Source organism: Centropristis striata, chromosome 19, assembly GCF_030273125.1.
Source record: "Centropristis striata isolate RG_2023a ecotype Rhode Island chromosome 19, C.striata_1.0, whole genome shotgun sequence".
NCBI classification, from domain to species: Eukaryota; Metazoa; Chordata; class Actinopteri; order Perciformes; family Serranidae; genus Centropristis; species Centropristis striata.
This window is the reverse complement of record NC_081535.1, coordinates 8,901,731-8,927,805: the sequence shown is the minus strand read 5'-3', so window position 1 is coordinate 8,927,805 and position 26,075 is coordinate 8,901,731. Positions and strand designations below refer to the sequence as shown.

The 26,075-nt window shown below is 41.7% G+C and overlaps 1 protein-coding gene across 1 annotated transcript; it reads left to right on the top strand.

The window, feature by feature from the left end:
- Nucleotides 1-206: 206 nt before the first annotated feature.
- On the top strand, nucleotides 207-24,201 carry LOC131992748 (chondroitin sulfate proteoglycan 4-like). The gene is made up of 22 exons (XM_059358427.1): nucleotides 207-465; nucleotides 4,374-4,537; nucleotides 5,530-6,648; nucleotides 7,675-8,085; nucleotides 8,169-8,290; nucleotides 8,593-8,701; nucleotides 9,981-11,309; nucleotides 12,280-12,372; nucleotides 12,669-13,166; nucleotides 13,249-13,380; nucleotides 13,457-13,642; nucleotides 14,432-14,614; nucleotides 15,225-15,401; nucleotides 15,759-15,960; nucleotides 16,077-16,208; nucleotides 17,024-17,199; nucleotides 17,287-17,482; nucleotides 17,811-17,982; nucleotides 18,846-19,224; nucleotides 20,101-20,253; nucleotides 21,331-21,912; nucleotides 22,374-24,201. The coding sequence occupies exons 1-22, from the start codon at nucleotides 402-404 to the stop codon at nucleotides 23,466-23,468; spliced, it is 7,674 nt and encodes a 2,557-aa protein (XP_059214410.1). The 5' UTR covers nucleotides 207-401; the 3' UTR covers nucleotides 23,469-24,201.
- Nucleotides 24,202-26,075: the final 1,874 nt, after the last annotated feature.

Below are 26,075 nucleotides of genomic sequence, written 5' to 3'. Positions count from 1 at the left end.
TGCACCTGTACTACCATACATAATTTTCAAAATAAGTCTCACATTTACATTGAATACTATGACAAATCTTCAGATCAAGTCTTGATCAGAACAGAAATACACAAACAATCTGCTGTACTCTCAGTAAAGCAGCTGTCTGCCTCTGTTTGTGTTATGACAGCTCCCCCTTGTGTTCCAGTTTGGTAACAAGCACTACCGGCCAAAGGGAGGATCGGAGGGTGGAGCTCCACCTCACCGCTCACAGCCACAGGTATACTGTTTTAAGTAGAGGCTGTCTGAAAGTTTTCAGAGGTGGAAATGAGGACCGGGTGCTGTGCAATAATGACAATGGACGGCACGGTCAAGCAGCCAGATGTTGCTCTCCACTGAGTGTAAGTTAGATCACAGAGGCCAGGCTAACGATGGGGAGCTTTGTGGCTGACCTGTTTCTGCTCCTGCTGATTTCTGCAGGACACGTTTATGGAGGTAAGGCACTGCAGGGCAGACAAAATCACTTTTCCTCCTAACTGTGATGCAAAAGTTGAAACTAAGAACAACAATATTATAGATGAATGATTTGTGTCATTGCTGTTATAGAACTGGGCATGCTGTAAATAGGTTGCCCTTATATAAGTATGTAAAACTGTAGTTTTTAATGGTCATTTATAATAGTTAACTTTAAAAAAAAAAATTTTAACCATTCCTTTTTTATTAGTCAACAGGAGATAATGAAATTGTTGCAAATGCAGTAGTATTTGTGCAACTTTTGATTAAGTCAAACGTGTCTGTGACAGTTGGCAGCCTAATGTTTAATCCAGTCTAATATTATCTGTAAACATATGGCAATATGATGCTGGATGCTGGATTATATTTAGGTTGGATGCTTGCAGTAATTTATTTTATGCACAGGGGCATATGTACCTAATCTGATGTCACACTGCTCACCAAATGCCCTCCAAGACAAAGTCAAAGTTTGACTCACTTAAATATAAATAATTCAATTATAAAAACATATATATATATATATATATATATATATATATATATATATCCTGTTGTCCTCAAGATATGGTTAAGTGTAATAACTGGTGATCCCTTAATATTTAATCTAGCATTATAATCATGTAAAAATACCTTGTCTAAAAACCAAATACTTGCAAGACTAATGATATTCTAGTGCTTATTAGTAAATGTTTGGAGGTGAACACACCAGGGCTGGGCGATATATCGACATTAAAAGATATATCGATATATTTTTAAATGTGATATGGAACTAGACCATTGATATTCATTTTACTTTGTGACATAAACATTTGCATTTCTTAAGTGTTTTAAAAGCACACACATAAGAAATGGTGTATTTAACAGTCTGTATCAACTCTGTAAGTGGACAATGACTCACTTAAATATCAATAATTGTCACTGAAATATGAATTTGCTAACACAAGTTGCTGCATGTGCAGTGGTAGCATTTCAAGGCTGTGAGCATTGCTTCAGGCAGTAGTACAGTTGTCTACCCTTACACCTGCTCCTGACAGTGTATTACAGACCTGCACTCACATTCGAGAAAGATTACTAATAATCCAATGCTCACTGGTATCATAGAGGCAGATTAGAGAGAGATGGACATGCACGGGTTATACTGACAGCGGGCTAATAGGCTTTATGCAGAGCGGCATGCTGGGCCAGCCTGCTGACTGAGTACTTCTTACTGGGACCAGTCTTATAACACATACTGTGTAAAGCCTTGATATTAAATGTTATTTTTTGCTGGCAGTGCATTTTAACAAGAGTTGCTGAGGGATTTAAAGGCAATAAAATAATAAGCCCTAATTATGCCAAGTGATGGCAACACAAGCCTGAAATAAAAACACAAGAATATGGAATGCAGAATATTGGAAGTAAAATATGTTTTTTTCCATTGTTTCTATCTGTTTTTTAAAGCTAATTTGTACGTTTTTGCACCAAAAGGAAAGTTTGTTATTCATATTGGATGTTAACCAAGATTACTCCTACTAACATTGGCCAAAAAGCTTAGCTAAAAATAGTTTTGCCTAAAGTCATTCAACAAAAACTGTAATTTTACAAATGAATCAGCAATGTTGGCCAACTTGGCAGAAGCTTTAACCACCTGCCAGAAACAAATATTTATAGACCGAACACTAATACTTAAATGGTAGATAGTTATAATTTCCCTACAGGTAAAAGTCGAGCTCTTGTTACTGTCTGACTTTTTTCTGTGTGATGTGGGAACACAAATTATCAGCGGCTATGTAATTATGCTGTAGGATTGTTGAGCTGTACACAGAAGCTTTTGTGAGTAATTCATTCATAAATGTTTCGGTGTTTCTCCCCCTCAGGCCAGCTGTTTATATTACTTATACTTATTATAAGTGACGATAAAAAGACTGTAGTATATACAACTCCGATTACAAAACAGTTTGAATGCTGTAATTGACATAATAAAAACAGAATGCAATAATTTACAAATCCTTTGCAACCTACATGTAATTGAATACAACCCAAAGACAAGACATCTAATATTCAAATAAGGAAAAATAATATTTAAAATATATATATACATTTATTTAGAATTTGCCGCATTTTACACACTGTCCCAACTTTTTGGGGAATAAAGGTTAGAAAACTTTGTGTTTTTTGGATCTAGTCTTTCATTTGAATCAGTGAAATACTTTAGTGTGTCAGCATTCCCCAGCCACACACTCACACATACACAGACATCTCTTTGACCTCTATCTGCTGTGTGGTTTTTTCCACAAATTGACAGTCATTTTAACAGAGTGACTGAGTGCTCCAATGCGTACTGCTTTGTAGGTCAAATCGATTAAAATCAAGACTGCTGTTTTTCATTCACAGATTTGGGCACTGGGCACACTGACCTCACTGCAACATACAAGCACATAGTAATTACATAAAGACACAACTATGAAACCCTAGAATGTGAAAGTGTTGAGCAGTTTGGATATTTAAAGGCTTATTATGCAGGACTCACTTGTATTGGTATATCTACACTGTGACATAACACTAGCAATGATGTTGACGTTTGTTGTGTTTTTAAAAAAAAATCTCAGTAAGGCTTTTACCTCGATAAAGAAAAGCATATATATCTCCTGTTGTCCTCAAGATATGGTAAAGTGTAATAACTGGTGATCCCTTAATATTTAATCTAGCATTATAATCATGTAAAAATAATTTAGCTTAAAACCAAATACTATAAATAAATAATACAGCCCCCATCTTGTGTTTAGTGCTTATTAGCAAATGTTAGGAGGTGAACACACCAGGGCTGGGCGATATATCGACATAAAAGATATATTGATATATTTTTAAATGTGATATGGAATTATAATATAATATAATGGAATTATATATAATATCGCATATGTAGATATAGTTAAACATTTTTCTTTCTTTATATATAAATGCTGCCCTTACTAGGGTTTGTCATATTTAGTTCTTTTGTAATGTTCGTTATTCTTTTCTCATGTAAATATATTTATTTCAGTATAAAATTGGCCTATTTAATTTGATAGGCTATTATTATTTAAGATATTTTTTTTATCTAAATGTGCACTTTATGGAGCTTTGATTAAAAAAAAAAGAAGGTACTCTTGTTATACAGTATTTATGTTCACTTAAATAAACAGTTTTAATAAAACTACTTGTGACATGTCATATTTTTCTTTGACTTTGACTGAACATTTGCTCTCACTTTGCGATAAAAATATCAGGATATATATCATATATCGATATTCAACTTAAATATTTTGGGATATGACTTTTGGTCCATATCGCCCAGCCCTAGAACACACTACACTAAGTGACCATGTTAAACATTATACCAGATAACTTACTGTATCCCAGCATGGTTAGCATTAGCATGTTAGCATACCAATGTTTGCATAATGTTTAATCTGATACTTGTATTAATGTTTCAAGTTCAAACTAGTCATTTAGCGACAATTTCTGGTATGAAGACTCAATATTAATACAATGTCAACATAATGGTCATGAATTAATTTAAATTACAGTTCATTACACATTTGTATTTATATTTAGCTGAGTGGTTAAATAGTGCCCCTAAGCTTTAGACCTACTAATGACATTGTCACCGAGAAGTGTTCCTAAATTGCCCATTCTCAGTCATTTGGGTCAATGGTGAAGTCTAATTAACATCCGAACATTTCAGGATGACCCGCTCCAGAATGCATTAGCTGTCATTAATTGAATTCAGATAGCAGGTATAAAGTGCAGAGCAGACACCACATGGGGAAGCCAGTCAATACAGATTAACAGAACAGACTTTGCTGTGAGAATGCTTTTGGTCCACGTTGGGTTTTTTAGTATTCAGATATGATTGTTTATTGTTTTAGTGTCATTCTACGGTGATGGCTACATCCACCTGCGGACAGTGGAGGCGTCCATTCAGACGTTGCTCCATGTACGATTTCGGACCTCCAGCCAGGCGGGGATGCTGTTTTTGGCAGCTGGACGCAGAGACTTCCTGTTGCTGGAGCTGATCTCTGGGCGCCTGCAGGTAGGCCAAAGCACATATTAGTATAGCAGCAAACAACAAGCAAGAGGTTTGAATTGTTTAAAAAAAATACAGGAGCATCTCAATACATTAGAATATGATGGAAAAGTCCATTTCCAGTAGTTCAAGTCAAATAGCCCCAACAAGTATTGAGTCATATAGATGGACATACTTTTCAGAGGCCAACATTTCCATTTTAAACATACTTTTTTAAATTGTATTTTTGTAATATTACATTTTTTTGAGACACTGAATTTTAGGTCTTCATTAAATGTAAGCCATAATTATTATACCTTGAAGAAATTAAATAAATTAAGACATGGAATGTTTCGTTCTGTGTGTAATGGATCTATATATTGTGTTATTTCCACTTTTTTAATTGAGTTACTGACATAAATAAACTTTTTTTATGATATTCTAATTTATTGAGATGCACCTGTATATATATTAATATAGAAAGTCAATTTGGATTTTAGTAATATTAATATGAATGAGTCAAAGTAAAAGCTGTCCAGTGGCTCTCACCCAAAGATGCCTCACACCTTCAAAACAAGAGAAAGTATTTGCCCCTCAGGCCATTTTAGCTCACATATTGGCATTTATTATCCTGAGGAGAGACAGAGAGAGGCCTGAACACATGCAGCTGGGTATCGGATTGCTTACAGAGAGAAAAAAAACTAACCCCCTGGCACTTTCAGAACAAGTTCCTTCATGACCAAGGTTAAGAGAAGACCAAATAGTTTAATGGAAACTCAGAGTGTATGGCAAGGGAGCTGCTCATGAAAGAATTTGGTTGCATTTGTGTGAAATAATCCTTTGATCTACAGTTAACATCCCTCTGATTCTGTTTGTGCATATTATGCCTGCTGTTATGTGTTTTGCTTTTCTTACTTATTAAAGTGTGTATTTTTGCAATAAAAGAGAGTCTCGTTTAGCACGTTTTTATCTCTCCTTTCTTCACTCTTTCACCCCTTGCTTCTCCTTTCCTTACTCAGGTTCGTCTGGACCTGGGCTCAGGCGAGCGTTCTCTACGCTCAGAGAAGGGCATCCATCTCAGCGACCTGGCGTGGCACACCATGGAGCTGACCCACAACCGCCACAACATCAACATGACCGTTGACCGAAACTCTCACACCAGCCTCCGAATGCCAGGACCGGATCTGGAGCTCAGAGTCGAAGATGGGCTTTTTGTTGGTGGGGCCGTCGGACTGAATCACCCATATCTCCTGAACATCTCCACTGGGTTTAGAGGTTGCTTGGACGAAGTTGTCTTCAATGAACATAACCTGTTGTCCAGCTTAAGGCCTTATTCCGGATACAAGCGCGTCCACGAGGTATCTCTCGGCTGCAGTCCCCAGTTTTCTGCAACAGAAGAAGATTCGGTTAGTTTTTTCAGCTCTAAAGCCTTTATGGGTCTTCCGCCTTGGGAGGGGCCACAGGAGGGGGTGTTTGAATGTGAATTGTTCCCCTCTGCAAGAGAAGAAGATGGTATGGTCCTCTTCAGCGCTGGCAACCAGGGAGAGTTTGTTGCCATCGAGATCAGAGATGGTAACATTGTGGCTACAGTAGGAAATGGAGAGGGGAGTAAGGCCGAGCTGCGTTCTTTAACACATGTTCACAGCAACCACACCTGGTACCCCATCAGGCTGCACCTGCTGCCCGACAGCGTGCAGCTGAAGGTGGGTGAGGAGTTGATCAAGGCCTCCCTGAGTCTGGAGCTTCAGGTCATCCAGCTCAAAGGGCCTCTCTTCCTCGGAGGGACGGACGAAGAAGCCCACAGCGAGGCGAGGCGAGCGGGGCTGATGTCTGCTGAGCCTGGGGGGCAGCTGGCTGGAGAAGGAGGCTCCTTTAAAGGCTGCCTCAGGGAAATTAAGGTTAACACGCAAAGAACAGGCCTACCTCACGCTACCATCACCAAGGACATCACTGTGGGCTGTAAGACAGAGCGAGCTCCAGAGCCGGTGACCACCGTAAGCCCAACTGATCGTCCAGAGTTTGATGTTACAACCACACGACCAATTACCAGCAATAAGAAGAACCCTCACTTTCTGTTTCTGAGAAAGCTAGAGGTAATGGAGGGAGGCCGGGCACCGCTGGAGCCGAAACACATGAGGGTAAGACTGGTTGTCTCATGCTGAACTCTACTTTCAGTTGTATACAGGTACATCTAAATAATTAGAAGATCATGAAAAAGTTCAATATTTTTTCTCAATCATTTCATAAAGTGAAACTCATACATTATATAGATTCATTACACATAGAGTGAAATATTTCTTTCAAACATATTTCTTGTAATTTTGGATGATTCTGGCTTACAGATAATGAAAACACAAAACTCAGTGTCTCAGAAAATTAGAATATTAGATAAGATCACTAAAGAAAAAGGATATTTTAAACACAAATGTCAGGTTTCTGAAAAGAATCTTCATTTCTATACATCAATACTTGGTTGGGCTCCTTTTGCATGAATTACTGCATTAGTATGGCGTGGCGTGGAGGAGATCAGCTTACGGCGCCATGTTGCTTTTATAGCAGCCTTCAGGTCATCTGGTGTCTCTCACCTTCCTCTTGACAACATCCCATAGACTCCTATGGGGTTCAGGTCAGCAGAGTTTGCTGGCCAGTCCAGCCCAGTAACACCATGGTCATTGAAGCAGCTTTTGGTACCTTTGCCAGTGTGGGCAGGTGCCAAGTCCTGCTGGAAAATGAAACCAGCACCTCCAAAGAGCTTGTGGAAGGACGAAGACTCTAAAATGTCCTGGTAGATGGTCCACGGTGTTTTTTGAAATCCAGCAGAGGACATGGTCCCAAACCACCATCGACTGTGGACTCTCATATTGAACTCTTTCACAATATTCTAATTTTCTGAGACACTGAGTTTTGTGTTTTCATTATCTCTAAGCCAGAAGCATCAAAATTACAAGAAAAACAGGCTTAAAATATTTCACTCTACGCATAATGAATCTATATAATGGATGAGTTTCACTTTCTGAAATGACTGACAAAAAATATTGAACTTTTTTATGATATTCACATTTTTTGAGATGTACCTGTAGTATGTCAGTTAAAAAATAACATGGAATTATGTAGTTTTCTTTAAAAAAGCACCAATATGTAAGTCAGTTTGTACTCCCTTCTAGGTGAATCTTGATTTCCGGAAATTCGGCATTCATCCATCCCAGCTGATGTTCCGCATTGAGGCGCAGCCGGTACACGGCCATCTCCGGCTGGACCTCAGTCCTGACCCTGATAGGATGCTGGGCAGTGGGCAGGAGAGGACTATCACCATCGGTGCAGAAGAGGTCGACCGGACTTTCAGTATGCTGGACCTGTGGCAGGGCCGGGTGATGTACGTTCACAGTGGGTCAGAGGACCAGCAAGACTTCTTCATGTTTTCAGTCTTCTCAAGCAAAAAGAAGGAGCTCCCTGTGTTTCTGAAGGGAAACCGTCTGCATCGTTTTGACATTATCATCAGTCCTGTCAACGATGCACCGGTGCTCAGCCTGCCGGAGGGAAACTTTTTCATTCTGCTGGAGAACTCCAAACGACAGGTAAGCACAGCAGAAAGCTTAGATGGTGCGTGTACATGTGTAAAGCGTAAAATTAAAAAGTAAACCAACCACTATGTCCCCAGCTTACAACAGATGTGCTGAGGGTGTCGGACCCTGACAGCAGTGCTGCTGATCTGGTGTTCAGCTCCCTGGGAAACCTTAATACTGAGGTTGGACACCTTGAGCACCAGGATTACCCTGGCAGGTGTGTGCGGCTATAGTACCTTGCAAATCTTCTTACAGCCACTCATAGAGGTCTATTGGAGGAATGGCTTAGGGTTGTGTGTGTAAATGGTAAAATAATATCATATTTATGCAGATGAAAGAAAATACTCTAGATGCAAAAATAGACTCTAAACTCTAGAGTGACTGTAACCAGAAACTAAATGACAATATAATAATATAATTATCTATTGATAATTATCAGGGATAAAGTTAGGGTTAACACTAACAAGCAGAGTTTGGATACAGAACATAGAAGTTAATATGTCTACATCTATCTTCCAGGGCTGTTAACTTATTCTCTCTGAATGATCTGGAGGAAGGTAAGATCAGCTTTGTTCACACCGGGGCCCCCACCTCCAGGCTGGCACTCAGGGTCAGCGACGGGATGAAGGTAAGAAATCTATTATCTTACCAAGACACAATAAAGCCATAAGCTGTAACATAAAGAATGTGGGATATAAAGTTAGGGCATTTTTAAGACGTTTTTACAACCCAAGTACGTTTGCTTGGTCCGAATCAGAGTGAAATTAATACATTTGAGAGCGGCGAATGTGAAGGTGGAGGGCTGGAAATCTACTCATACTATTATTTCTTATTGATTGAAAAGTTGGCAGTGAATAATGTTAACACGGAAATAAACAAATCAACGTGGAACCGAGCCGTAATCTGCTCGGTGTTCACCAAACTAATTTGGAGAGAAACGCCCAGAACGAGGTCCTGTTGAGGCTCCAGCTCGTCAATAATGTGTTGATCCATTATTTCAACGGACGATATGCTCCGATCAAACACCTGTATAATCAGAGAAGGCGAGCCTTGATGTGCTCCTACCAAGATCTGCTATTTTGAGCATTATGTTGATAATTCTGCAATGACAAATTAGCTTAAGCTCAGTGGTAGCATACAGAGTGAAACTGAAAGACACAAATTGTATCTTTATGCTATTATCTGTGCACATCTCACAAAATGCCAGAGCAGGTAGCCAGCAATCGTCAGCATTTTGGTTCATTTCCTTTAATTGGGTCGAATTCTGGTCGGATTACGTTCACAGTGCAACCGAAGCTGCTGGATTTGATGCCCTGTAGGTTTTGGGTGCTTAGTTGGGACATGATTTTGGTCCAGACTTGAAATATCTCAACAACTGTTGGACAGATTGCCATAGAATTTAGTATATATATCCCTGGTGCAAAGAGGATGACTGTGGTGATAAAATGTCTCAACATCTACTGAAAGGATGGCAACATTTTGTCCCAACATTTATCTCCTTCATGTTAATGAGATGATGTATCATAAAGACTTAAGTGATCCTGTACCTCTTCTTCTAGCGCCGTCATGAGATTGACATTTGTGGGTTAAGTGAAATGTCTTGACAACCTTTATATTGGTGGCTACCAAATCTGGCACATTCGCAACTCCATCCAAATAAATTTTAATCACTTCAGTATTCCATTAACTTACTGCCACGATCGGGTTAATATTTTTGTCCGATAGACTATTATGTATGACTCCATAACTAATGATGTTCTTCTCCGCTTTTGCACTTTCTAGTAAAAGCTAATTAGCAAATATTAGCATAGTTAATAAAATGGTGAACATCAATAAATTAGCATTGTCATTGTGAGCTTGTTAGCATGCTGATGTTAGCCCTTGCTTGTTCCAACCTTTTTCCACAGGTGAGCAACACAGTAGTTTTAAGGATTATGGCGGTGCAGCTCGAACACAAACTGGCGAATAACACCGGATTGGAGGTAAATCAAGGCGGGGCTTCCATCATCACAACCAATCACCTTGCAGTACAAGTTAACGTGGATGATCAGACAGTGGAAATTCGCTATGAAGTCACAGACTTGCCACAGTATGGTGAGCTCCAGCGGCTGCACTCAAGTGGTGAATGGAAACAAACAACCTACTTTTCTCAGAAGCTTCTAGAAAAAGAACGGGTCCGATACCTTAGCACCTACCGCGGCCTTCAGACTCAGCACAACATTACTGATTACTTCAAATGTAAAATCAGCATTGGTTCCCAGGCTACTGAGGAAGTTGTTTTTCCCATCGTGGTTCACTGGATACACTTCAAAGTCACACGCAGTAAGATGGAGGTTAACGGTGTTCAGACTACTGTTGTCACTCCTTCGGACCTCAATGTGATTTCTAAGGGTGTTAAACTCAATGAGAGCGACCTCCACTTCAGGCTGCTGACAGTAACAAAGAAAGGAAAGCTAGTCCTTAACAACAAAGTTCTAGAGAGGAACTCAACCTTCAGCCAGAAGAATATCACAGATGGCTTGTTGAAGTACGAGCTGCTCAACATGCTGCACGATGATACAAGAGATTTGTTCAGCTTTCAGGTGTTTTCAACACATGCCAGATCAACAACTTATGACTTCAGAATCAACATCAAAGCAGAGTCGACCGCCATTACTGTCGTAAACAAAGGCCTGTCAACCATGGAAGGAGGAAGTAAAGTCATCAGCAAAGATATCCTGTTCACTCACACCGCAAGTAACCGGGAGGTCCACTACACTATTACAGCGAGCCCCAGACACGGGCACATAAGGAGGATCAACCTCTCAAACTCAACTTCCATTAACGACAACATTATGACATTCACAAACCAGGATATCAATGAGGAGAGGATCATGTACGTTCACGATGACAGCGAGACCAAACAGGACGCGTTCACTTTTCAAATTATGGTTTACAAACCGCACAAACGGACCAGCAAGAAGGAGGATGGAAACACAGCCGAACACACCTTCAATATCTCGGTGCAGCTCATCAACGATCAGAGACCTGTCAGAGTTGTCGATAAAGTTTTCCATGTGGCCCGCGATGGGCAGAGATTGGTGACGTTGGATGACCTTTGTTACCGGGACGATGACTCAGACTTCGAGGACAGTTGGTTGGTGTACACGCGGAGGGGGATTCCCATGGGAGAGCTGGTGATGGCCAGTGATACCAGTCACAAACTGTACGAGTTCACACAACGTGACATCAAGCAGGTGAGCAAAATTTTTCTGGGAAAATTTTGGGTCATGCATTTGGTAGAAGTCACAAAGTCAAAGGTTAGTCTTTAGATATGCATTGATGCCAGTGAGGGCTGCAAGGTGGTGTAGTGATTAGTGAGAGGGTCGCCAGTTCGACTCCGGCCTTCCGTGTGGAGTTTGCATGTTCTCCCCTCGTCAGGGTGGGTTCTCACCGGGTACTCCGGCTTCCTCCAAAAACATGCACTTAGGTTTAATTGGTGACTTTAAATTGCCCGTAGGAGTGAATGAGAGCGTGATTGGTTGTTTGTCTCTATGTGTCAGCCCTGCAATAGTCTGGCAACGTGTCCAGGGTGTACCCCGCCTCTCGTCCAATGTCAGCTGAGATCGGCTCCAGCTATCTGCAACACGAGTGCGGATAAGGTTAAGGATAATGAATGATGCCATTGACCTTAATTAACCTTAATAATAACCTTCACTGTACTACTGATAACAACATAAATTAAAGGTCTTGCAACTTCCCAGTAGCACTGATGAAACCTCATATACCCCTTTTCTACCTATGTGGAGTGGATTCTGTTCCAGTTCTCGCATCTGATTTGAACCATTTAGAGTATTGCAACCAAAAACAAATAGCTTCAGAACCCAAAAATCTGGTTCACACCAAATATAGCAGTATTTTTCTATACCACATTAGTGGGTGTATCATATTCTACAGGTTTTAAAGAGAGGATGGAAAATACAACAATGAGGAAATCAAGTGAGAGGTTGTCAGAAAAAAGAAAAGCTTGCAGTGGACTAATTAATAGTTGGTCCGTGCTTGTTTTTTTAAAATAAAAACCAGTGTCTGTAATAACAGAACAAAAGCAGGGAATGGGGTCTTAGATGAGAAAAGTAGTTAATAGAAAATGTTCTTTTATGATCATAAAGTCTGCTGAAGCTTTTTCCTTCTTCAGTCGACAACTGCTGTTTTTTTCTCTCCTTTCAGAAAAAAGTGTTGTTCGTCCACAGAGGAGTGAGTTTTGGGCGTTTTGTGCTTTTCGTATCAGACGGGAAACACTATGTTTCAACATTGATGGAGGTGATTATAATGTCTTCACAAATTTTGTATTTTATGGTGTTATTTACATTTTAAAGTAATGGTCAATTTTACTGTTGATTAGCTATTGAAATAATATGAATAAGTCAAGCAGTATGTGTAGTAAGAAATCAATATTCAGGTTGTTTTATATTTATAATTTCATGTTATTTATTAGTAGCTACAATTGTGTTTTCGATGGCATTTTAGTGTAAAAGTAATTAAGCCTAATGATGTTAGATTGTACTGCTGCTGTTAATGATTAATTTCTCTCTCTGTTGTGTGACTGGCTGATGCAGGTGATGGCACAGGATCCTTACCTTCAGGTCAAGAACAACACGGGCCTCATGGTCCAGCGAGGTGGGATCACAACACTGACCTCCGCTAACCTCAGCATCTTCAGCAACCTTGACATCCGAGACCCACAGGAAGTGACATTTGAGGTCTTTCTTCCACCCAAACACGGCGTGATCTGCTTCAATGATGGCGATGGTGAAACCACAACAGAAGCCGATGCAATTTCTATATTCACCCAGCAAGATTTGCTGGCGGGGCGCCTGGCGTATCACCATGACGGCAGCCATGAGTTGTCAGATGGGTTTAATGTGACGGCAAGAGCAAGAGAGAAGAGCACAGAGAGGCTTTTGGACAGAGGAAGGAGGGAGGTACATCTGGACATCGGAGTGCCGGTAAAAATCTTCCTGGAGAGTCATCAGAGGCCGCCAACAGTCATTAATAATCATCCTGTGGTGGTGGCTGAGGGACAGAACGTCTCCATAAGCAAGGAGCACTTAGAGGTAAGCTAATAATTATAAGTACATGACTCATTGATACTTGGGTACCAAGTGAAATGTAAACTGTTCTGTTATGCTTGAACAGGTGGTTCATGAAGACAGCCAGCCCTCAGAGATAGTTTATACTGTCCAAAGTCCCCCAGTCCTGGGCTTCCTTCACAACAAGCACAAGAGCAACAATGGAGAACAGCAGCACTTCTATCAAGTACGGCCAGCTGTAAGTTTAAAGCTGACAACATTTTCACACAGAAAACAGCCATTGAGAAGTTTTTCTGCTCTGTTCCTCCATGCAGGACATCAGAGACCAGCCGACAAGTTCCTTCACCCAGGAGGACCTCAACCAGGGACTGATCATCTACCATCAGCAGAATGCAGGACTCACCAACGACTCTGTTCTGTTGGAGGCAACCAACGGGGTCACAAAGGTCGGACCAATCAGGCTCGAGATTGACATCATCCCCATCCTGCTCCCTCTACAGGTACAGTGTGTTTAGAGCCCCTTTTATAGCGCGGTCCCGCAAAGGTCCCGATATATTGCTGGAAAGATCTGTGCCGGCTTTTCGCCTTAGATCGTTCATAGTGATATTCGTGCCCATTCATAGTGCAGTCTGGCATCGCGGAATGAGGTGGGAGGAGACGATAGTGATGTGCAACAGAGTAGCAGCAGTGTTGCACAGTAGCACAGTGCTAATAAGCTGCACAGTTAGCTCTGAAGCAGTACAATGTGTGTGTGCTGCAGCTGTATATGTTCAGTTAGCGACCTCCGTTTGTTTACACCAAGCACCGGACACTGTGCACAGTTAGCATGCCGGATTGTTTACATGAAGCGGCGGACGCTGCGCACAGTTAGCGATGTCGCCCGTAGTTGTTGTGCATTCTACTGAACAGTGATTTGATGACTGTTGGACCAAGTGGGAGGTTTGTGTTAGACATAACGTGCAACATCAAATATTCCGCCATGCCGGGATGGCCCGTTCACAGTGGTCCCACTTCCAACAGTCCCACCAATTTTCAGCCTCTGTGACTACCTCGGGAGGTTTAAAATTGGTGGAATCATTTGGTCCTGTCGCATTCATAGGGCAGGCCAAATGTTACAGAATAACTGTTGCGGCATGAAACGGCACTATGAAAGGGGCTTAGATGTCCTTGAAAAGGGAAAGAATTGCCTTAAAGGGAGAGAAAAACATTTCCCAGCCAAATAACACAAAGTAGGAATCAACCGATCAGCTTCTCCAACCTGTCAGTCAGTGCTATCATCTGTTCTGTAGGTGTCTGACTTGACCCTTGATGAGGGATCGTCCCTGCCGCTGACCTCTGACATCATCAAGGTGGCAAATCATCACTTTTCAGGGATGAACTTCCTGTACCAGGTCATCGTTCCACCGCGACACGGACACTTGGAGCACGGCCGGATCCCGGGCATGCCCATCACTGCTTTCACTCACACTGAGGTTTGACAGAATTTTCTTTGGACTCTTGTTCTTTTGAAAGGGCTAATAATGAAGAAATATGCTGATTAGGTGCAGCTTAATAAAGGTTTCATTAGCAATGCACATTTATCAAAGCAGCATTTTAGTGGGAGTGTAACTGTGTAAGGTATATAGTCGGTAATGGATGTTTGAAGAAACACTCAACTTAATAAACCTCTTTACTTCAGTGCATCTTCATAAAAGTGATCCTTAAAAATGCACTTTATTTCTGCTTGTCAGTGTGTCTAAAGATGCATTTTTTAAAAGCCTCTCCACAACATTAAGAGGCCTGGGAAATGATACTCAACGATGATTTTAGTGCTCATATGCTTTCAGGAAACCATACTCAACTCTTTAAAAAGACACTTTCATCTGTTTTGTTCCTGTGTTCGTGCATTGTTTAACATCAGGCTTATTAGGGAGATATAACAATGACTGCTTCATGGTTTTGAACTCACACCAAATTAATTTAATGGGGAACATTCATCTCTGTGTGATGAAATATTGACTGTTGTTTGGCCAGTTGATATTTAAGCAAGGCTGTTAGAATCAGTCTCTACATGAATCTTCTCATCCTCGTTTTGTTCTCCAGGTGGAACGTGAGTACATCTCCTATATCCACGATGGCAGCGACACGTTGAGAGATAACTTTACCATCGTGGCCAATCAGACGGAAATCAGGAAGCACAGTCTGCCCTGCACCGCTCACATCACTGTCACACCTGTTGATGATGAGACTCCTGTAGTTACAACCAACAAGGGTCTGAAGGTGAGAGTGACGATATACAGGTGCATCTCAATACATTAGAATATCAAGGAAAAGTCCATTTCCAGATGATTCAGATTCAGATTCAGAATACTTTATTAGTCCCAGAAGGGCAATTAAGTTTTACAGTCAGCATGTCCATAGTACAAAAATGTATATTAAAAATCAGTAGAAGAAATAAATAATACATTGACATCAACAACAACAACAACAACCACCAGTGACTGTACAGCAGAGTGGGATGCAGAATGATTTTCTGTTTATACTGCATTTTGTGCATTGAGCGAGTAAAGTGAGGATCATTTCTATGTTTTTGATCAAATAAAGATCATTACCTTTCCTTTCCTCTTGTTTCCTTAGGTGTGGGTGGGTTCAGTGACAGAAATCACCATAGATGATCTGAGTGCCGAGGACTCAGACACTCCCGAGCCTGAGAGGCTGGAGTTCATCGTCAATCCGCCCAGCAACGGCCACCTGGCCTTGAAGAGCGCCCCCTCCAGACACATCCTGAACTTCACCCAGCATCACATACAGACTGGACAACTGATGTTCGTGCACAATGGTGACTATATTTCTCTATTTGTGATATAGTTTTCATGATTTTTAGACCGTTGGAGAAGTCTGGAAGAAATTAAGGTTAACCCCAGTTTTCTTGATGCTGACTCTGTTCTTGTGCAGGTGCTTTATCGGGTGGCTTTCAGTTCCAGGTCAACGACGGCTTGAACTTCGCCCCTCGACAGATCTTCAGCACAACTGCCCACTCTCTGGTCCTCACGCTGCAAAGGAATCAGCCCATGGAGGTCTACCCAGGTAATGAAAAACCTGTAGTCACAGTGATGTCACCCATTGGTTTGTGGCCTGTTGGAAGCATCAAGTTCATCGTTACACTCGTTGCTATCTTGCATCGCCATCTTGTTTCCGATACGGGGAGCAGACCATATTTGGACTGTGGAGGAGCAAGAGGGATCTGATCACTGACTACAGCCTCTCTACACCTCAACCTGACTGATTCATGCTAGCATTAACTGGAGCATTAACTGGGATGTTAGTTTTGGCAAAAAACAAAAACAAAATGTTTGTTGCTTACCTCAGAAAAATTAACAGCGACTCCTTGGAGTGTCTGTTAGTCCAACCAAACGCTGAACAAGACATTTTTACTGAACAAAATGTTCAAATAAACTGTGAAAATACAGTGAAAGGGTCAAAGATATGAGACCAAACCGCTAAACATACTTTTTTACTTTTTTAATCTATATAACGTTTAAGATAACTTCATTGGCACGTTGCCGTGGATACGCATTGCTCTGCTTCTCCTGATGACCGCTCGCCTTGTTAGTGACCTGTCAATCAAAGATAGCCACGCCGTAAAATCATTTAGTGTGAAGCTAAATGGAGTGCAGTTATATAACGATGGCACTGGGTGGCATCACCAGTCTAAGCATTATGTTTCTGCCTACACAAACAGATTGTAACACCTCTGTGCCCATTCAGTGTCAGGCTGTTTATTGCTTTAAAATATCAAAAATATAATAATATTTTCCCACAATGTCTACTGAGAACACATTTAACCAGGGTGATTAACAACCTTTCCTTCCTTTGAATCTGTCTTTGTCACCTTTAAAAAGGCTCTGTGACACCAATCTCTAAGCTGGAGCTTCAGGCTGTAACCAACGATGTCAGCGACATTAAAAGAAACCACTCTGTGATCTTTACATTGACCGCTCCTCCTAAACTTGGCAGCCTGGTGCGACGAATGCCCGACAACTCCACACAAAACATTTCCACGTTCACACAAAGCATGGTAGGGATGTGTTTGTCTTACCATAAAAAGATCAGCTTTTTGTTTACTTCCCACATAAAATGACTCTCTTTCTCTTTCGTCTCTCAGGTGAACGATGGCGTTATCTTGTATGATCAGAACAAGCCACAGTCAGCGGACTGGTCCGCTATGGACTATTTCTCTTTCACCGTGTCCTCTCCTCCTGCTTTCCTTCCTCCACACACCTTCACCATCTTAATCTCCCACAAGACCAACAAACACTATGACAGCCCTCAACACAAGACCAAGCTACTAAACAATGAAGGTACTGTGCACCTGAGTGTGCAGAAATCTCTCTTTCTTACTTGATATTTGAAGTTACACTATCAGTCAATGTGTGCTGTGTGTGAGTCTGAGTGTGTGTTTGTGTGCGTGCATGACTAAATGCGTGTGTGTGCATGTTTGTGTATGTATACTTACAGATGTGTATGTGGGGGAGGGAGGGGTGGGTTTTGTTATTTTTATTTTCTGTTTTTATTCTTATTTTTTTGTAAGGCACTTTGTGTGGCATTTTTATGTATGAAAAGCGCTATATAAATAAAGTTTGATTTGATACAAGAGGATCAGTTGAGGTTTTTGTATCTGTTATTCAGGTGTTGTGGTGGCCGAGGGAGGCAGGGTGACCATTGACAGGTCTAAACTCGATGCCTCCAACCTCCTGGGGAAAGTTCCAGAGCACCACCGGAAGGACCACCACATCCTGTACCGCGTTATTTTACTGCCACGCCACGGGGCTCTGTCTATACGAGGACATAACCTCACCAGGTGCTGGGCCCCTTTCTGCTGTCTAATTAACAGTGGTGGAAGAAGTATTCAGATCCCTTACTTACTCTTACTTTTACTTACTCTTACTTTTACTTACTTACTTTTACTCTTTAGTTATTGTTTTGATTGGTAGACCCCTAACTGCAGAAAATTGCCTGTTGTGGATTTAATCCTTAATGATTTATGATTGAGTTGTATTTCTATAATCTGAATCTGCAAAGTAACAAAAATACAATGTTGGCTTCCAAAATCAGTGGTGGAAGAATAATTCAGATCCTTTACTTAAGTAAAAGTACTAACACCTAACTGCAGAATTATTCCACTACAAGTAAAAGTCCTGCATTCAAAACTTATTGAAGTAAAAGTACAAAAGCATCAGCATCAAAAGTATCAGAAGTAAAAGTACTCGTTATGCAGAATGACCCACTCAGATTGTTTTAAATATTCTAAAGATATTATTAGATTATTATTATTATTGATGCATTTATGTAAGCAGCATTTTACTGTTGTCAAGGTATTTTAACTACTTAATATACTTTTATGTGGTTTAATTAAAGAAAATATGCATAATCACTTTAAATGTATTATGTTTTTTATGTTAAATCTCCTAAAAAACTAAAGCTGTCAGATAAATGTAGTGGAGTAAAATGTACGATATTTGCCTCAAAATGCAGTGAAGTAGAAGTATAAATTTACATTAAATGGAAATACTCAAGTAAAGTACAAGCACCTAAAATTTTTACTTAAGTACAGTACTTGAGTAAATGTACTTAGTTATATTCCACTACTGCTAATTAAAAGAACTGAACACTAACTGGCATATATGAGATTTTCTAATAAGTAAAGCTTCTTTCTTTTTTCAGGATCCAACCTGATTTCTCTCAGGCCACGCTCAACAAGTTTGGCATCACATACATCCACGACGACTCAGAGACGACGAGCGACAGCTTCACCTTCAGGGCCTGGGTGGCTCCTCTGGATCTCTCCTCCTCCTCATCTTCATTCTCTGCTTTTTCCTCTGATTCCTCCTCCTTTTCCCCTCTCTATTCAGCCTCCTCCTCCTCCCTTTCATCATTAGATGTTGTTTCTGATCACCGTACCAAGGATGGGCTGGCGGTGACGGAGACATTCAACATCACAGTGACACCGGTCAACGACCAGCCGCCACTCCTCCGGAGCAGAGCCCCGAGTATGAAGGTCGTAGTCGGAGAGAGAGTTGTACTCGGACCAGACTATCTGCAGGTGGGCCACTGAGCAGAGAGCAGGTGTAGCTGTGGGTAGGGCTTGTAGCACCCTATAATGTAATCATTTCCCGATCAAGTCAAGTCAAGTCAAATTTATTTCTAAAGTGCATTTACAGACGGCTGAGCCGCGCCAAAGTGCTTCACATAAAAGTGCATGTGTGATTCTTTATCACACCTGTTCAGCAGTCACATCACTCAGGTTCTTCCAGCTGTTTGAGAAAGTGTGGCTCCCAGGAGGCAAATCATTATCCCCTGTTCTGGGCCTGTCCAAATTTAAATGCTTTCTGGCGAAAGATCTACATAGAATTGGTGACAATATTTGGGACAAACGTTGCTTTTAATTGGGATGAATTTCTTTTTGGGCTTCTGCACTCTACATCTTCTAATAAAAACACAAAATACCTTTTTGGCATACTGAGTGTAGCTGCTAAAAAAGCTATAACAAGGAAATGGCTTAAGCCAGACAGCCCATCTATAGACAGAGTGGTATGAGATCATGTATGTTATTTTTGTAATGGAAAGATTCACTTTCTCTGTGAGGCTTCAAAAAGCCAAATTTGAGGAAATCTGAGAGAAGTGGAGATTGTACATCGCCCCGAAACGCCCTTCTTTTGTTTAATATTATGTAACTTTCTGTTTTTATTTTTTTAATCTGTTTTTACTACTTACTGTAGATGGAAACATTCCCACGTTCTGTTCGTTTGATTATAACTAGATAAAAATCTGAAAATATGGATCACAGTGTCAATTATCAAAATGGTGATGACTGTTGTAATGTGATATTGAAATGTGATTCTAAATAAAGACAAAATGTAAAAAATTAAAAACCTTTAAGAGCCTTACGAAATACACTCCTGTCAATCTGCATGTCCAGGTTGAAGATCATGACACGCCTCCAGAGGAGCTGCACTACCTGGTGATCAGTAAGCCCAACAACGGCTACCTGACGCTGGGGGAGAGACCTGAGCCGGTGACCTCCTTCACCCAGTATGACGTCAACCACGGAAGGCTGCACTTTACGCAGCAGGTCAAGCCCATATGTTTGTCATTTTTTTATGTGCCATTATCTGAAGGCCAAGGTTTTAGCTTGTAAAACAACATGCATGCATTGATGTCTATCACATGTTATTGCCACTAGGGGTCGCCAAAGACAAAAAATGTTCTAATTATACAAGTCAAGTCAACTTTATTTATCAAATGCAGCCATATGAACAGGACATACAGAGAATTTAAATTGTGTTTCCCTCTTATTCCTGGTGCAAACAGCAATAAAAATGAAATATAAGTAAAAGATATAAAATGTAAACGTAAAAACATATACAAGCAAGAAGACATAGACGAAAAGACAGTGGCAATCTGGGAGATGTAAATAGTATAAATAAATATGATGGTATGAACAGATTAATGGTATAAATATGGCAAATAGTGTCAGTATGGCAATATGGCACAGAATGACCCGTACAGTTTAGCTACTGCAGCTGCAACATTAAAAGAAACTGTTGAAGCAAAAATGTATATCTTTGGGATCTGTTAATACTCTATCTACTCTATTAATACGATGTAAAATGTCAAGGAGTTCCACTCCAGAAGGGCTCTGGACAGAACAGATTTCTGTAACACATTAGTATTTGCCCTGGGCAAAGTAAACCTCCCCTCAGTAGCATGTCTTGTTAGATAATTATGTTGACTCCACTGTCATGAGGAAAGACAGTATAAAAAGTCTGGAGACTTATTTACAATAATATTCCTGAGCAAGTTCAACAAAACATAAGAGCTTCTTTGATTGTATCAATGCAATACCTTGCACTTTACTACTCTGCACTTCTGGTTAGATGCTAAACTGCATTTCGTTGTCCTAGTACTTGTACTCTGTTCAATGACAATAAAGTTGAATCTAATCTAAATCTAATCTAAAATTCAGAGTATGTGGGGGCAGAGAGGGAAGGAGTGCTGGGAGGGAATTCAGCATCCTGGTGGATGAAACTGTGTTTCAGTCTGCTGGTTCTCACCCGGAGGCTCCTCAACCTTTTCCTGGAAGGCAGGAGGCTGAAGAAGTTTATACAAACTTAACCCTAAACCATATTTACTATGTTCTCTCTGTCAGGGTAAACCCTCAGCAGGAGTTTTCTACTTCAATGTAACTGACGGTCACCATCGTCCGCTCTACAAACTGTTTAGTTTGGAGGTGATAAAGCCCTCTGTTTCCATGGTGAACAACACTGGCCTGTCACTGGTCCAAGGCAGAACCGCTGTCGTCCTGACCACCAACCAGTTTGCAGCTCAAACCAACAGTCGTATGCCGGCCAACATCACCTACACGGTCACCACACACCCTCACCATGGACGCATTGCCATCAACGACCAGGAAGTCACCACCTTCCACCACCAGGACCTGCAGTTTGGCCGTGTCGTCTATCACATGACTGATCTCAGCGAATCAGAGGACAGCTTCCAGGTGTCCGTGTCAGCCTCGTCCCCAGGTGTTGACTATGGGAGTGTGACAGAGCAGACGGTGGAGGTGACCGTGAGACCTCTGATCTACCTGAGGGAGCCCGTGAGAGTGCCCAGTGGGATCGCCGTGAAACTGGGGAAAGCCATGATCGATGCCTCTGAGCTGGCGAGAATCAGCCGAGCCGACCCGGTCTTTGAGGTTCTGTCTCCACCAAAACATGGAAAACTCGTCAAGGTAAAGCTGGTTATTGTTAGCTCTTGGTAAAGTTTAACCCACTGAATCTGAAGCAGTTTCAGGGCATTTTCTGCTCCTGTCAGTGTGGCTTTGTTTTTCAGTCCTGCTGCTGCACAATCATGGTTTAAATGTTTCATTTATCCTTTATTTATTTTCTTGAGGAATATTGAGGGCAACAATGATGTACAGAGAAAACACAAAACAGAGTACAGAGAAAACCCGAAACAGCACAGACAAAACACATGCATAGCATTAAAAACAGTTACAGTGAAAGGCAGAGTTATTGGTTATCATAGTTTTAAACTGGCCCATAGTTATAATTGTGTTGAGTTTGAGTGAATGTTGGTACAATTAGTAATAAAATGGAAAAATGACAGATTCAGTGACCCACATCACTGTTAGTCTAATCATCTAATTTCAGTTCACTCTCCCCTACTGTGTCTGTCTGTCTCTGTATGCAGATGACCTACGACCCCAACCGAGCATCACAGGTCCTGAAATCGTTCACGTTCAGAGACGTGGTGCAAGGCCGGGTCGCCATCGAGGAGACTCTCAGTGATGGTGACGACCAGCCGCATAGCAACCAATCAGCTGTCACGACAGCTCGAGGCCACGCCCCCGCCACGCCTCTCAACGATTCTTTCGTCTTCCTGCTGAAGGCTGGAAACGTCCAACCGGCAAAGGGTGAGCTGCACTTCACCATCTTCCCCCACCACCAGATGCATCATGGTCCCGGCAGCGCGACGACAGACGGCGCAGGTCGAGAACACACAACAACCCGCCACCCGACACATAATAAGACGACTACGGAGAGAGTCGGTGGGCGGGGGGGTTCCACGACGCTCGGCGCGGTCGGAGTCGGTTTGCCCCCCCACATTTTGTCTCATAAGCACCACAACAGGACGCAGCACAAGTTGAGGCCTCACAGCCGCTGGGGGAACCACACCCGCAGTGGGAGTCATGGAGGGAGATCAGGAGGCAGCGCAGAGGGAGGAGGAGGGGGGCACAGCCACGCCACACAACCCCACACTCCTTCTGTGTCGGACAAACACGGGCCAGCGTTCCCTCCCGACACCCACCTGGTCCACGTTGAGATGCTCCCCCGGCCCTCCGCCGACCCGCTCCTCATTATCCTGCCGCTGCTCGCCTGTTTGCTCCTCATCATAATCCTTGTGGTTTTGATTCTGGTGTTCCGTCGCCGCAAGGAGAAACAGGCCCGGCTGCGGCTCCTGCAGCAGCTCGCCGCGGTGGCGTTACCCCCCGAGGACAGCCCTTACCTGGGCCGGTCGGAGCGGAGCGTGGCTATGCCCTCTGTGGTGGTCACCCCCCTGGGCCCTTCAAGCTGCCCCACCTCTCCCAGATTACCTTTAAGTCCCAGGAGAAGGAGTCTGGCCCCCGGGATGACTTTCTGGGGGCCGTTTGAAGCAGATGCAGGAGGTGGCGAGGGGAGAGGTGGTAACAGCAGTGAAAGAGATAACGTCACTGCAGGATTCAAGACCTCTGTGAGATCTAGGTCCCCTACTCCGACTCTTAAAGACAACCAGTACTGGGTTTGATGGAAGTAATCCAAAGAAAAACTGTGCCTTAGAGCTGGGTAGCATATGCATCTGTATTCATCTAAGGCACATCTAACCTGCTATGAACTTTTTTAAAAAGGGGGAAAACCTGCACATTTGTTGAAGAAATTGTTGTTGTTTTTGTAGGAAATGAATAATGTTATTATATTTAAGTAATTTCACTGAACCAACATGAACTACACAAGAAAAAACTACTATTTAATTACAGTAACTAATAAACCTAACCTCAAAACACTGCTTTAAACTTCTATAGCTGTGATGAATAATCTATTATAATTTTGTAACTGTGGCTGAGGAAGGAAGTGAAACATAGACTGAAGTTTCTTGCATTTACTGTAAACGATTAAAGATAGCTTTAAAAGAGTAAGTAGCACAACTGGTACTAACACTTCACATGTCCGCTTATAGATCACAAGTCCTGTTTGTACATGCGACTAAAGCTGCTGTGAGCTTCAAGGTTCATGCATGCAAGCTATTTTTTATAACATTCACTGCTCTTTTACTGCTCTGCACAATGCCCAGTTACCATTGTCCAATTTTGCTCAAAAACTGAGCTATCATGTACCTTTCTGATAGTCCTTACAGTATTTACAATTCATAGTGTAGCTTCCTTAGTTCTTGATTGACCTCAACATTTTTTGTCACATTTGACCCCTTATATGCCAGCCTCTGTTTGCCACGCACTGTGAAAGATTTATTTTTAATAAAAGACTTTTCTTAAAGACTGCTGTGTGTTAAACTCAAACACATAAGTTCAAGTTCGACTGCTAAGAGTCTTTGAGTCTCAAGAGCAGGGCCGGGTCTAGGCAGGGGCAAGAGGGGGCCTGGCCCCCTCAAATAAATGTTGTGCCCCCTCAAACTAAATCCCCCAAAATATATTATATTTCATATATTTTTATCATTTCATGCCTCTCTCCTCCGCTCCACTTCTTAATGTCTTAATGTCTTGCTTGCCCCCTTAAATATAAAATATATCAAGTTGTTTCTTGTGTCATGTTTCTCGCCTCCGCTCCATCTCCCCTTTTCGCTCTGCTCAGTGTATCGGCCTGCTGCCGGCTCGCTGTGAGGGATAGCTGTCTGCCCAACTTCCAATCACCCTTCAGTATGCAAATGAGCCAGTCTCAGGTTTCTAATAGCAGCTTGCAGCAGTAAACTGCGAATGCGAAGCAAAGGAGCTCTGTTAAACTCGTTCATAGTGTTTTGTGTAGTGACATACTTAACCCTTGTGTTCTGTTCATATTTTTGTTACTCAGCCAGTGTTTGCGGGTCTGGTGGACCCGCTGCATTTTTTGGTTTTTAATTCAACACAATCAAACAATTTTATGTTAAAATACTCTACAGATGTTTACTTCATCCAAATTACAAGCAATATAAACAGCATACATGATTAATATTTGCCCCTTACCTTTGTTAGATCACATTTATGTATTAAAGTGCTACTCGTTTTTGTTTGTTTTGAATGAAAAATGTAATTTAAAAAAGAGAGTTGAAAACATTCAACAAATTTACAATTTTATTTTAGTTATATTAGAGATTTAACCCTTTCAGGTCATGTCAAATGTCCTGCACGAGTAATTGCCATCTGTGTTGGCTGTTTTTGCATTCTTATCACATTGGAAGCCATGCATGGTGGATCATTTCTTGGGCAAAAAGACCATTCCAAAAGCTTTGCCATTGGGCAAAGCTTCTCTGGCCTCCTGTACGGAGAATCTTTTGCCCATTTTGAGCAATTGTATTGTATCAGTTGTCACTGGCAAAGCTCCATTTATTGTGCCCCAGCCCAAATTTGCAGCTAGGATAGAGTAGCCTATGTGGAAAAAAGTAATTTGTATTATAAAGATAAAAAAAATAATAGTAATAATAAAAAAATAAAAAAAATAGTAATAGTAATTTGTATTATAAAAATAAAAAAATACAAAAAAATACAAAAAAAATACAAAAACATCCTCCTGAGGGATTGCCACCTTATCGTGGTCAGGAGGTTTGAGTGCCTCAGTGACCCTAACGCCTGGATTCCACTGGATGCGTAACGGCTGCAGATCCGTCGTCGGAGCCGTTACGCACCCATTATAATCAATGTGTGAGATTCCACCGACTGCAGATCCGCTGCGTAATGAGTCCGACAACGCAGGGCCATCCGACAGCCCTCGCAACACTTGCGCAGAGCTTCTATTTTTGTCGGACGACGGAGCACTACGCATAAATTCAGCACAGAGCAGATCGTTCGGGACAGGAAGTCTTGCACAGACAAAATAAAACACCGGTATATTTTCAAAATAAAATACCTCGGGTTCGCTAACGAGGTCGGCCGGCTCGTTAACAAGCTGGCCGACCTCGTTAGCGCTCAGACGGAGTCGCTGGATTTGTCTCCAGTCATTAACGAGGAGATGTTGATTATCTTCCAGTTATATCATTTGATTAGGCGTGAATTCGCGAGATCTCGTACGTCCTCGGGACTCTGCTGTCCGCAACAGCTCCGACACAGACGGATCCGGTGGGTGTTGACGGACTGCGTAGATACGCAGCCGTTGCGGACAGACCCCTGTCGGAGTCGTTACGCATCCAGTGGAATCCAGGCGTAAGAGC

Bases quoted from the DNA above. Each gene is read 5' to 3' on its own strand.
- LOC131992748 (XM_059358427.1), top strand. From the start codon at position 402: ATGGGGAGCTTTGTGGCTGACCTGTTTCTGCTCCTGCTGATTTCTGCA. The intron at 8,702-9,980 runs GTAAGAAATCTA...CTTTTTCCACAG, and splicing joins GGGTCAGCGACGGGATGAAG to GTGAGCAACACAGTAGTTTT. The intron at 15,961-16,076 runs GTGACTATATTT...GTTCTTGTGCAG, and splicing joins ACTGATGTTCGTGCACAATG to GTGCTTTATCGGGTGGCTTT.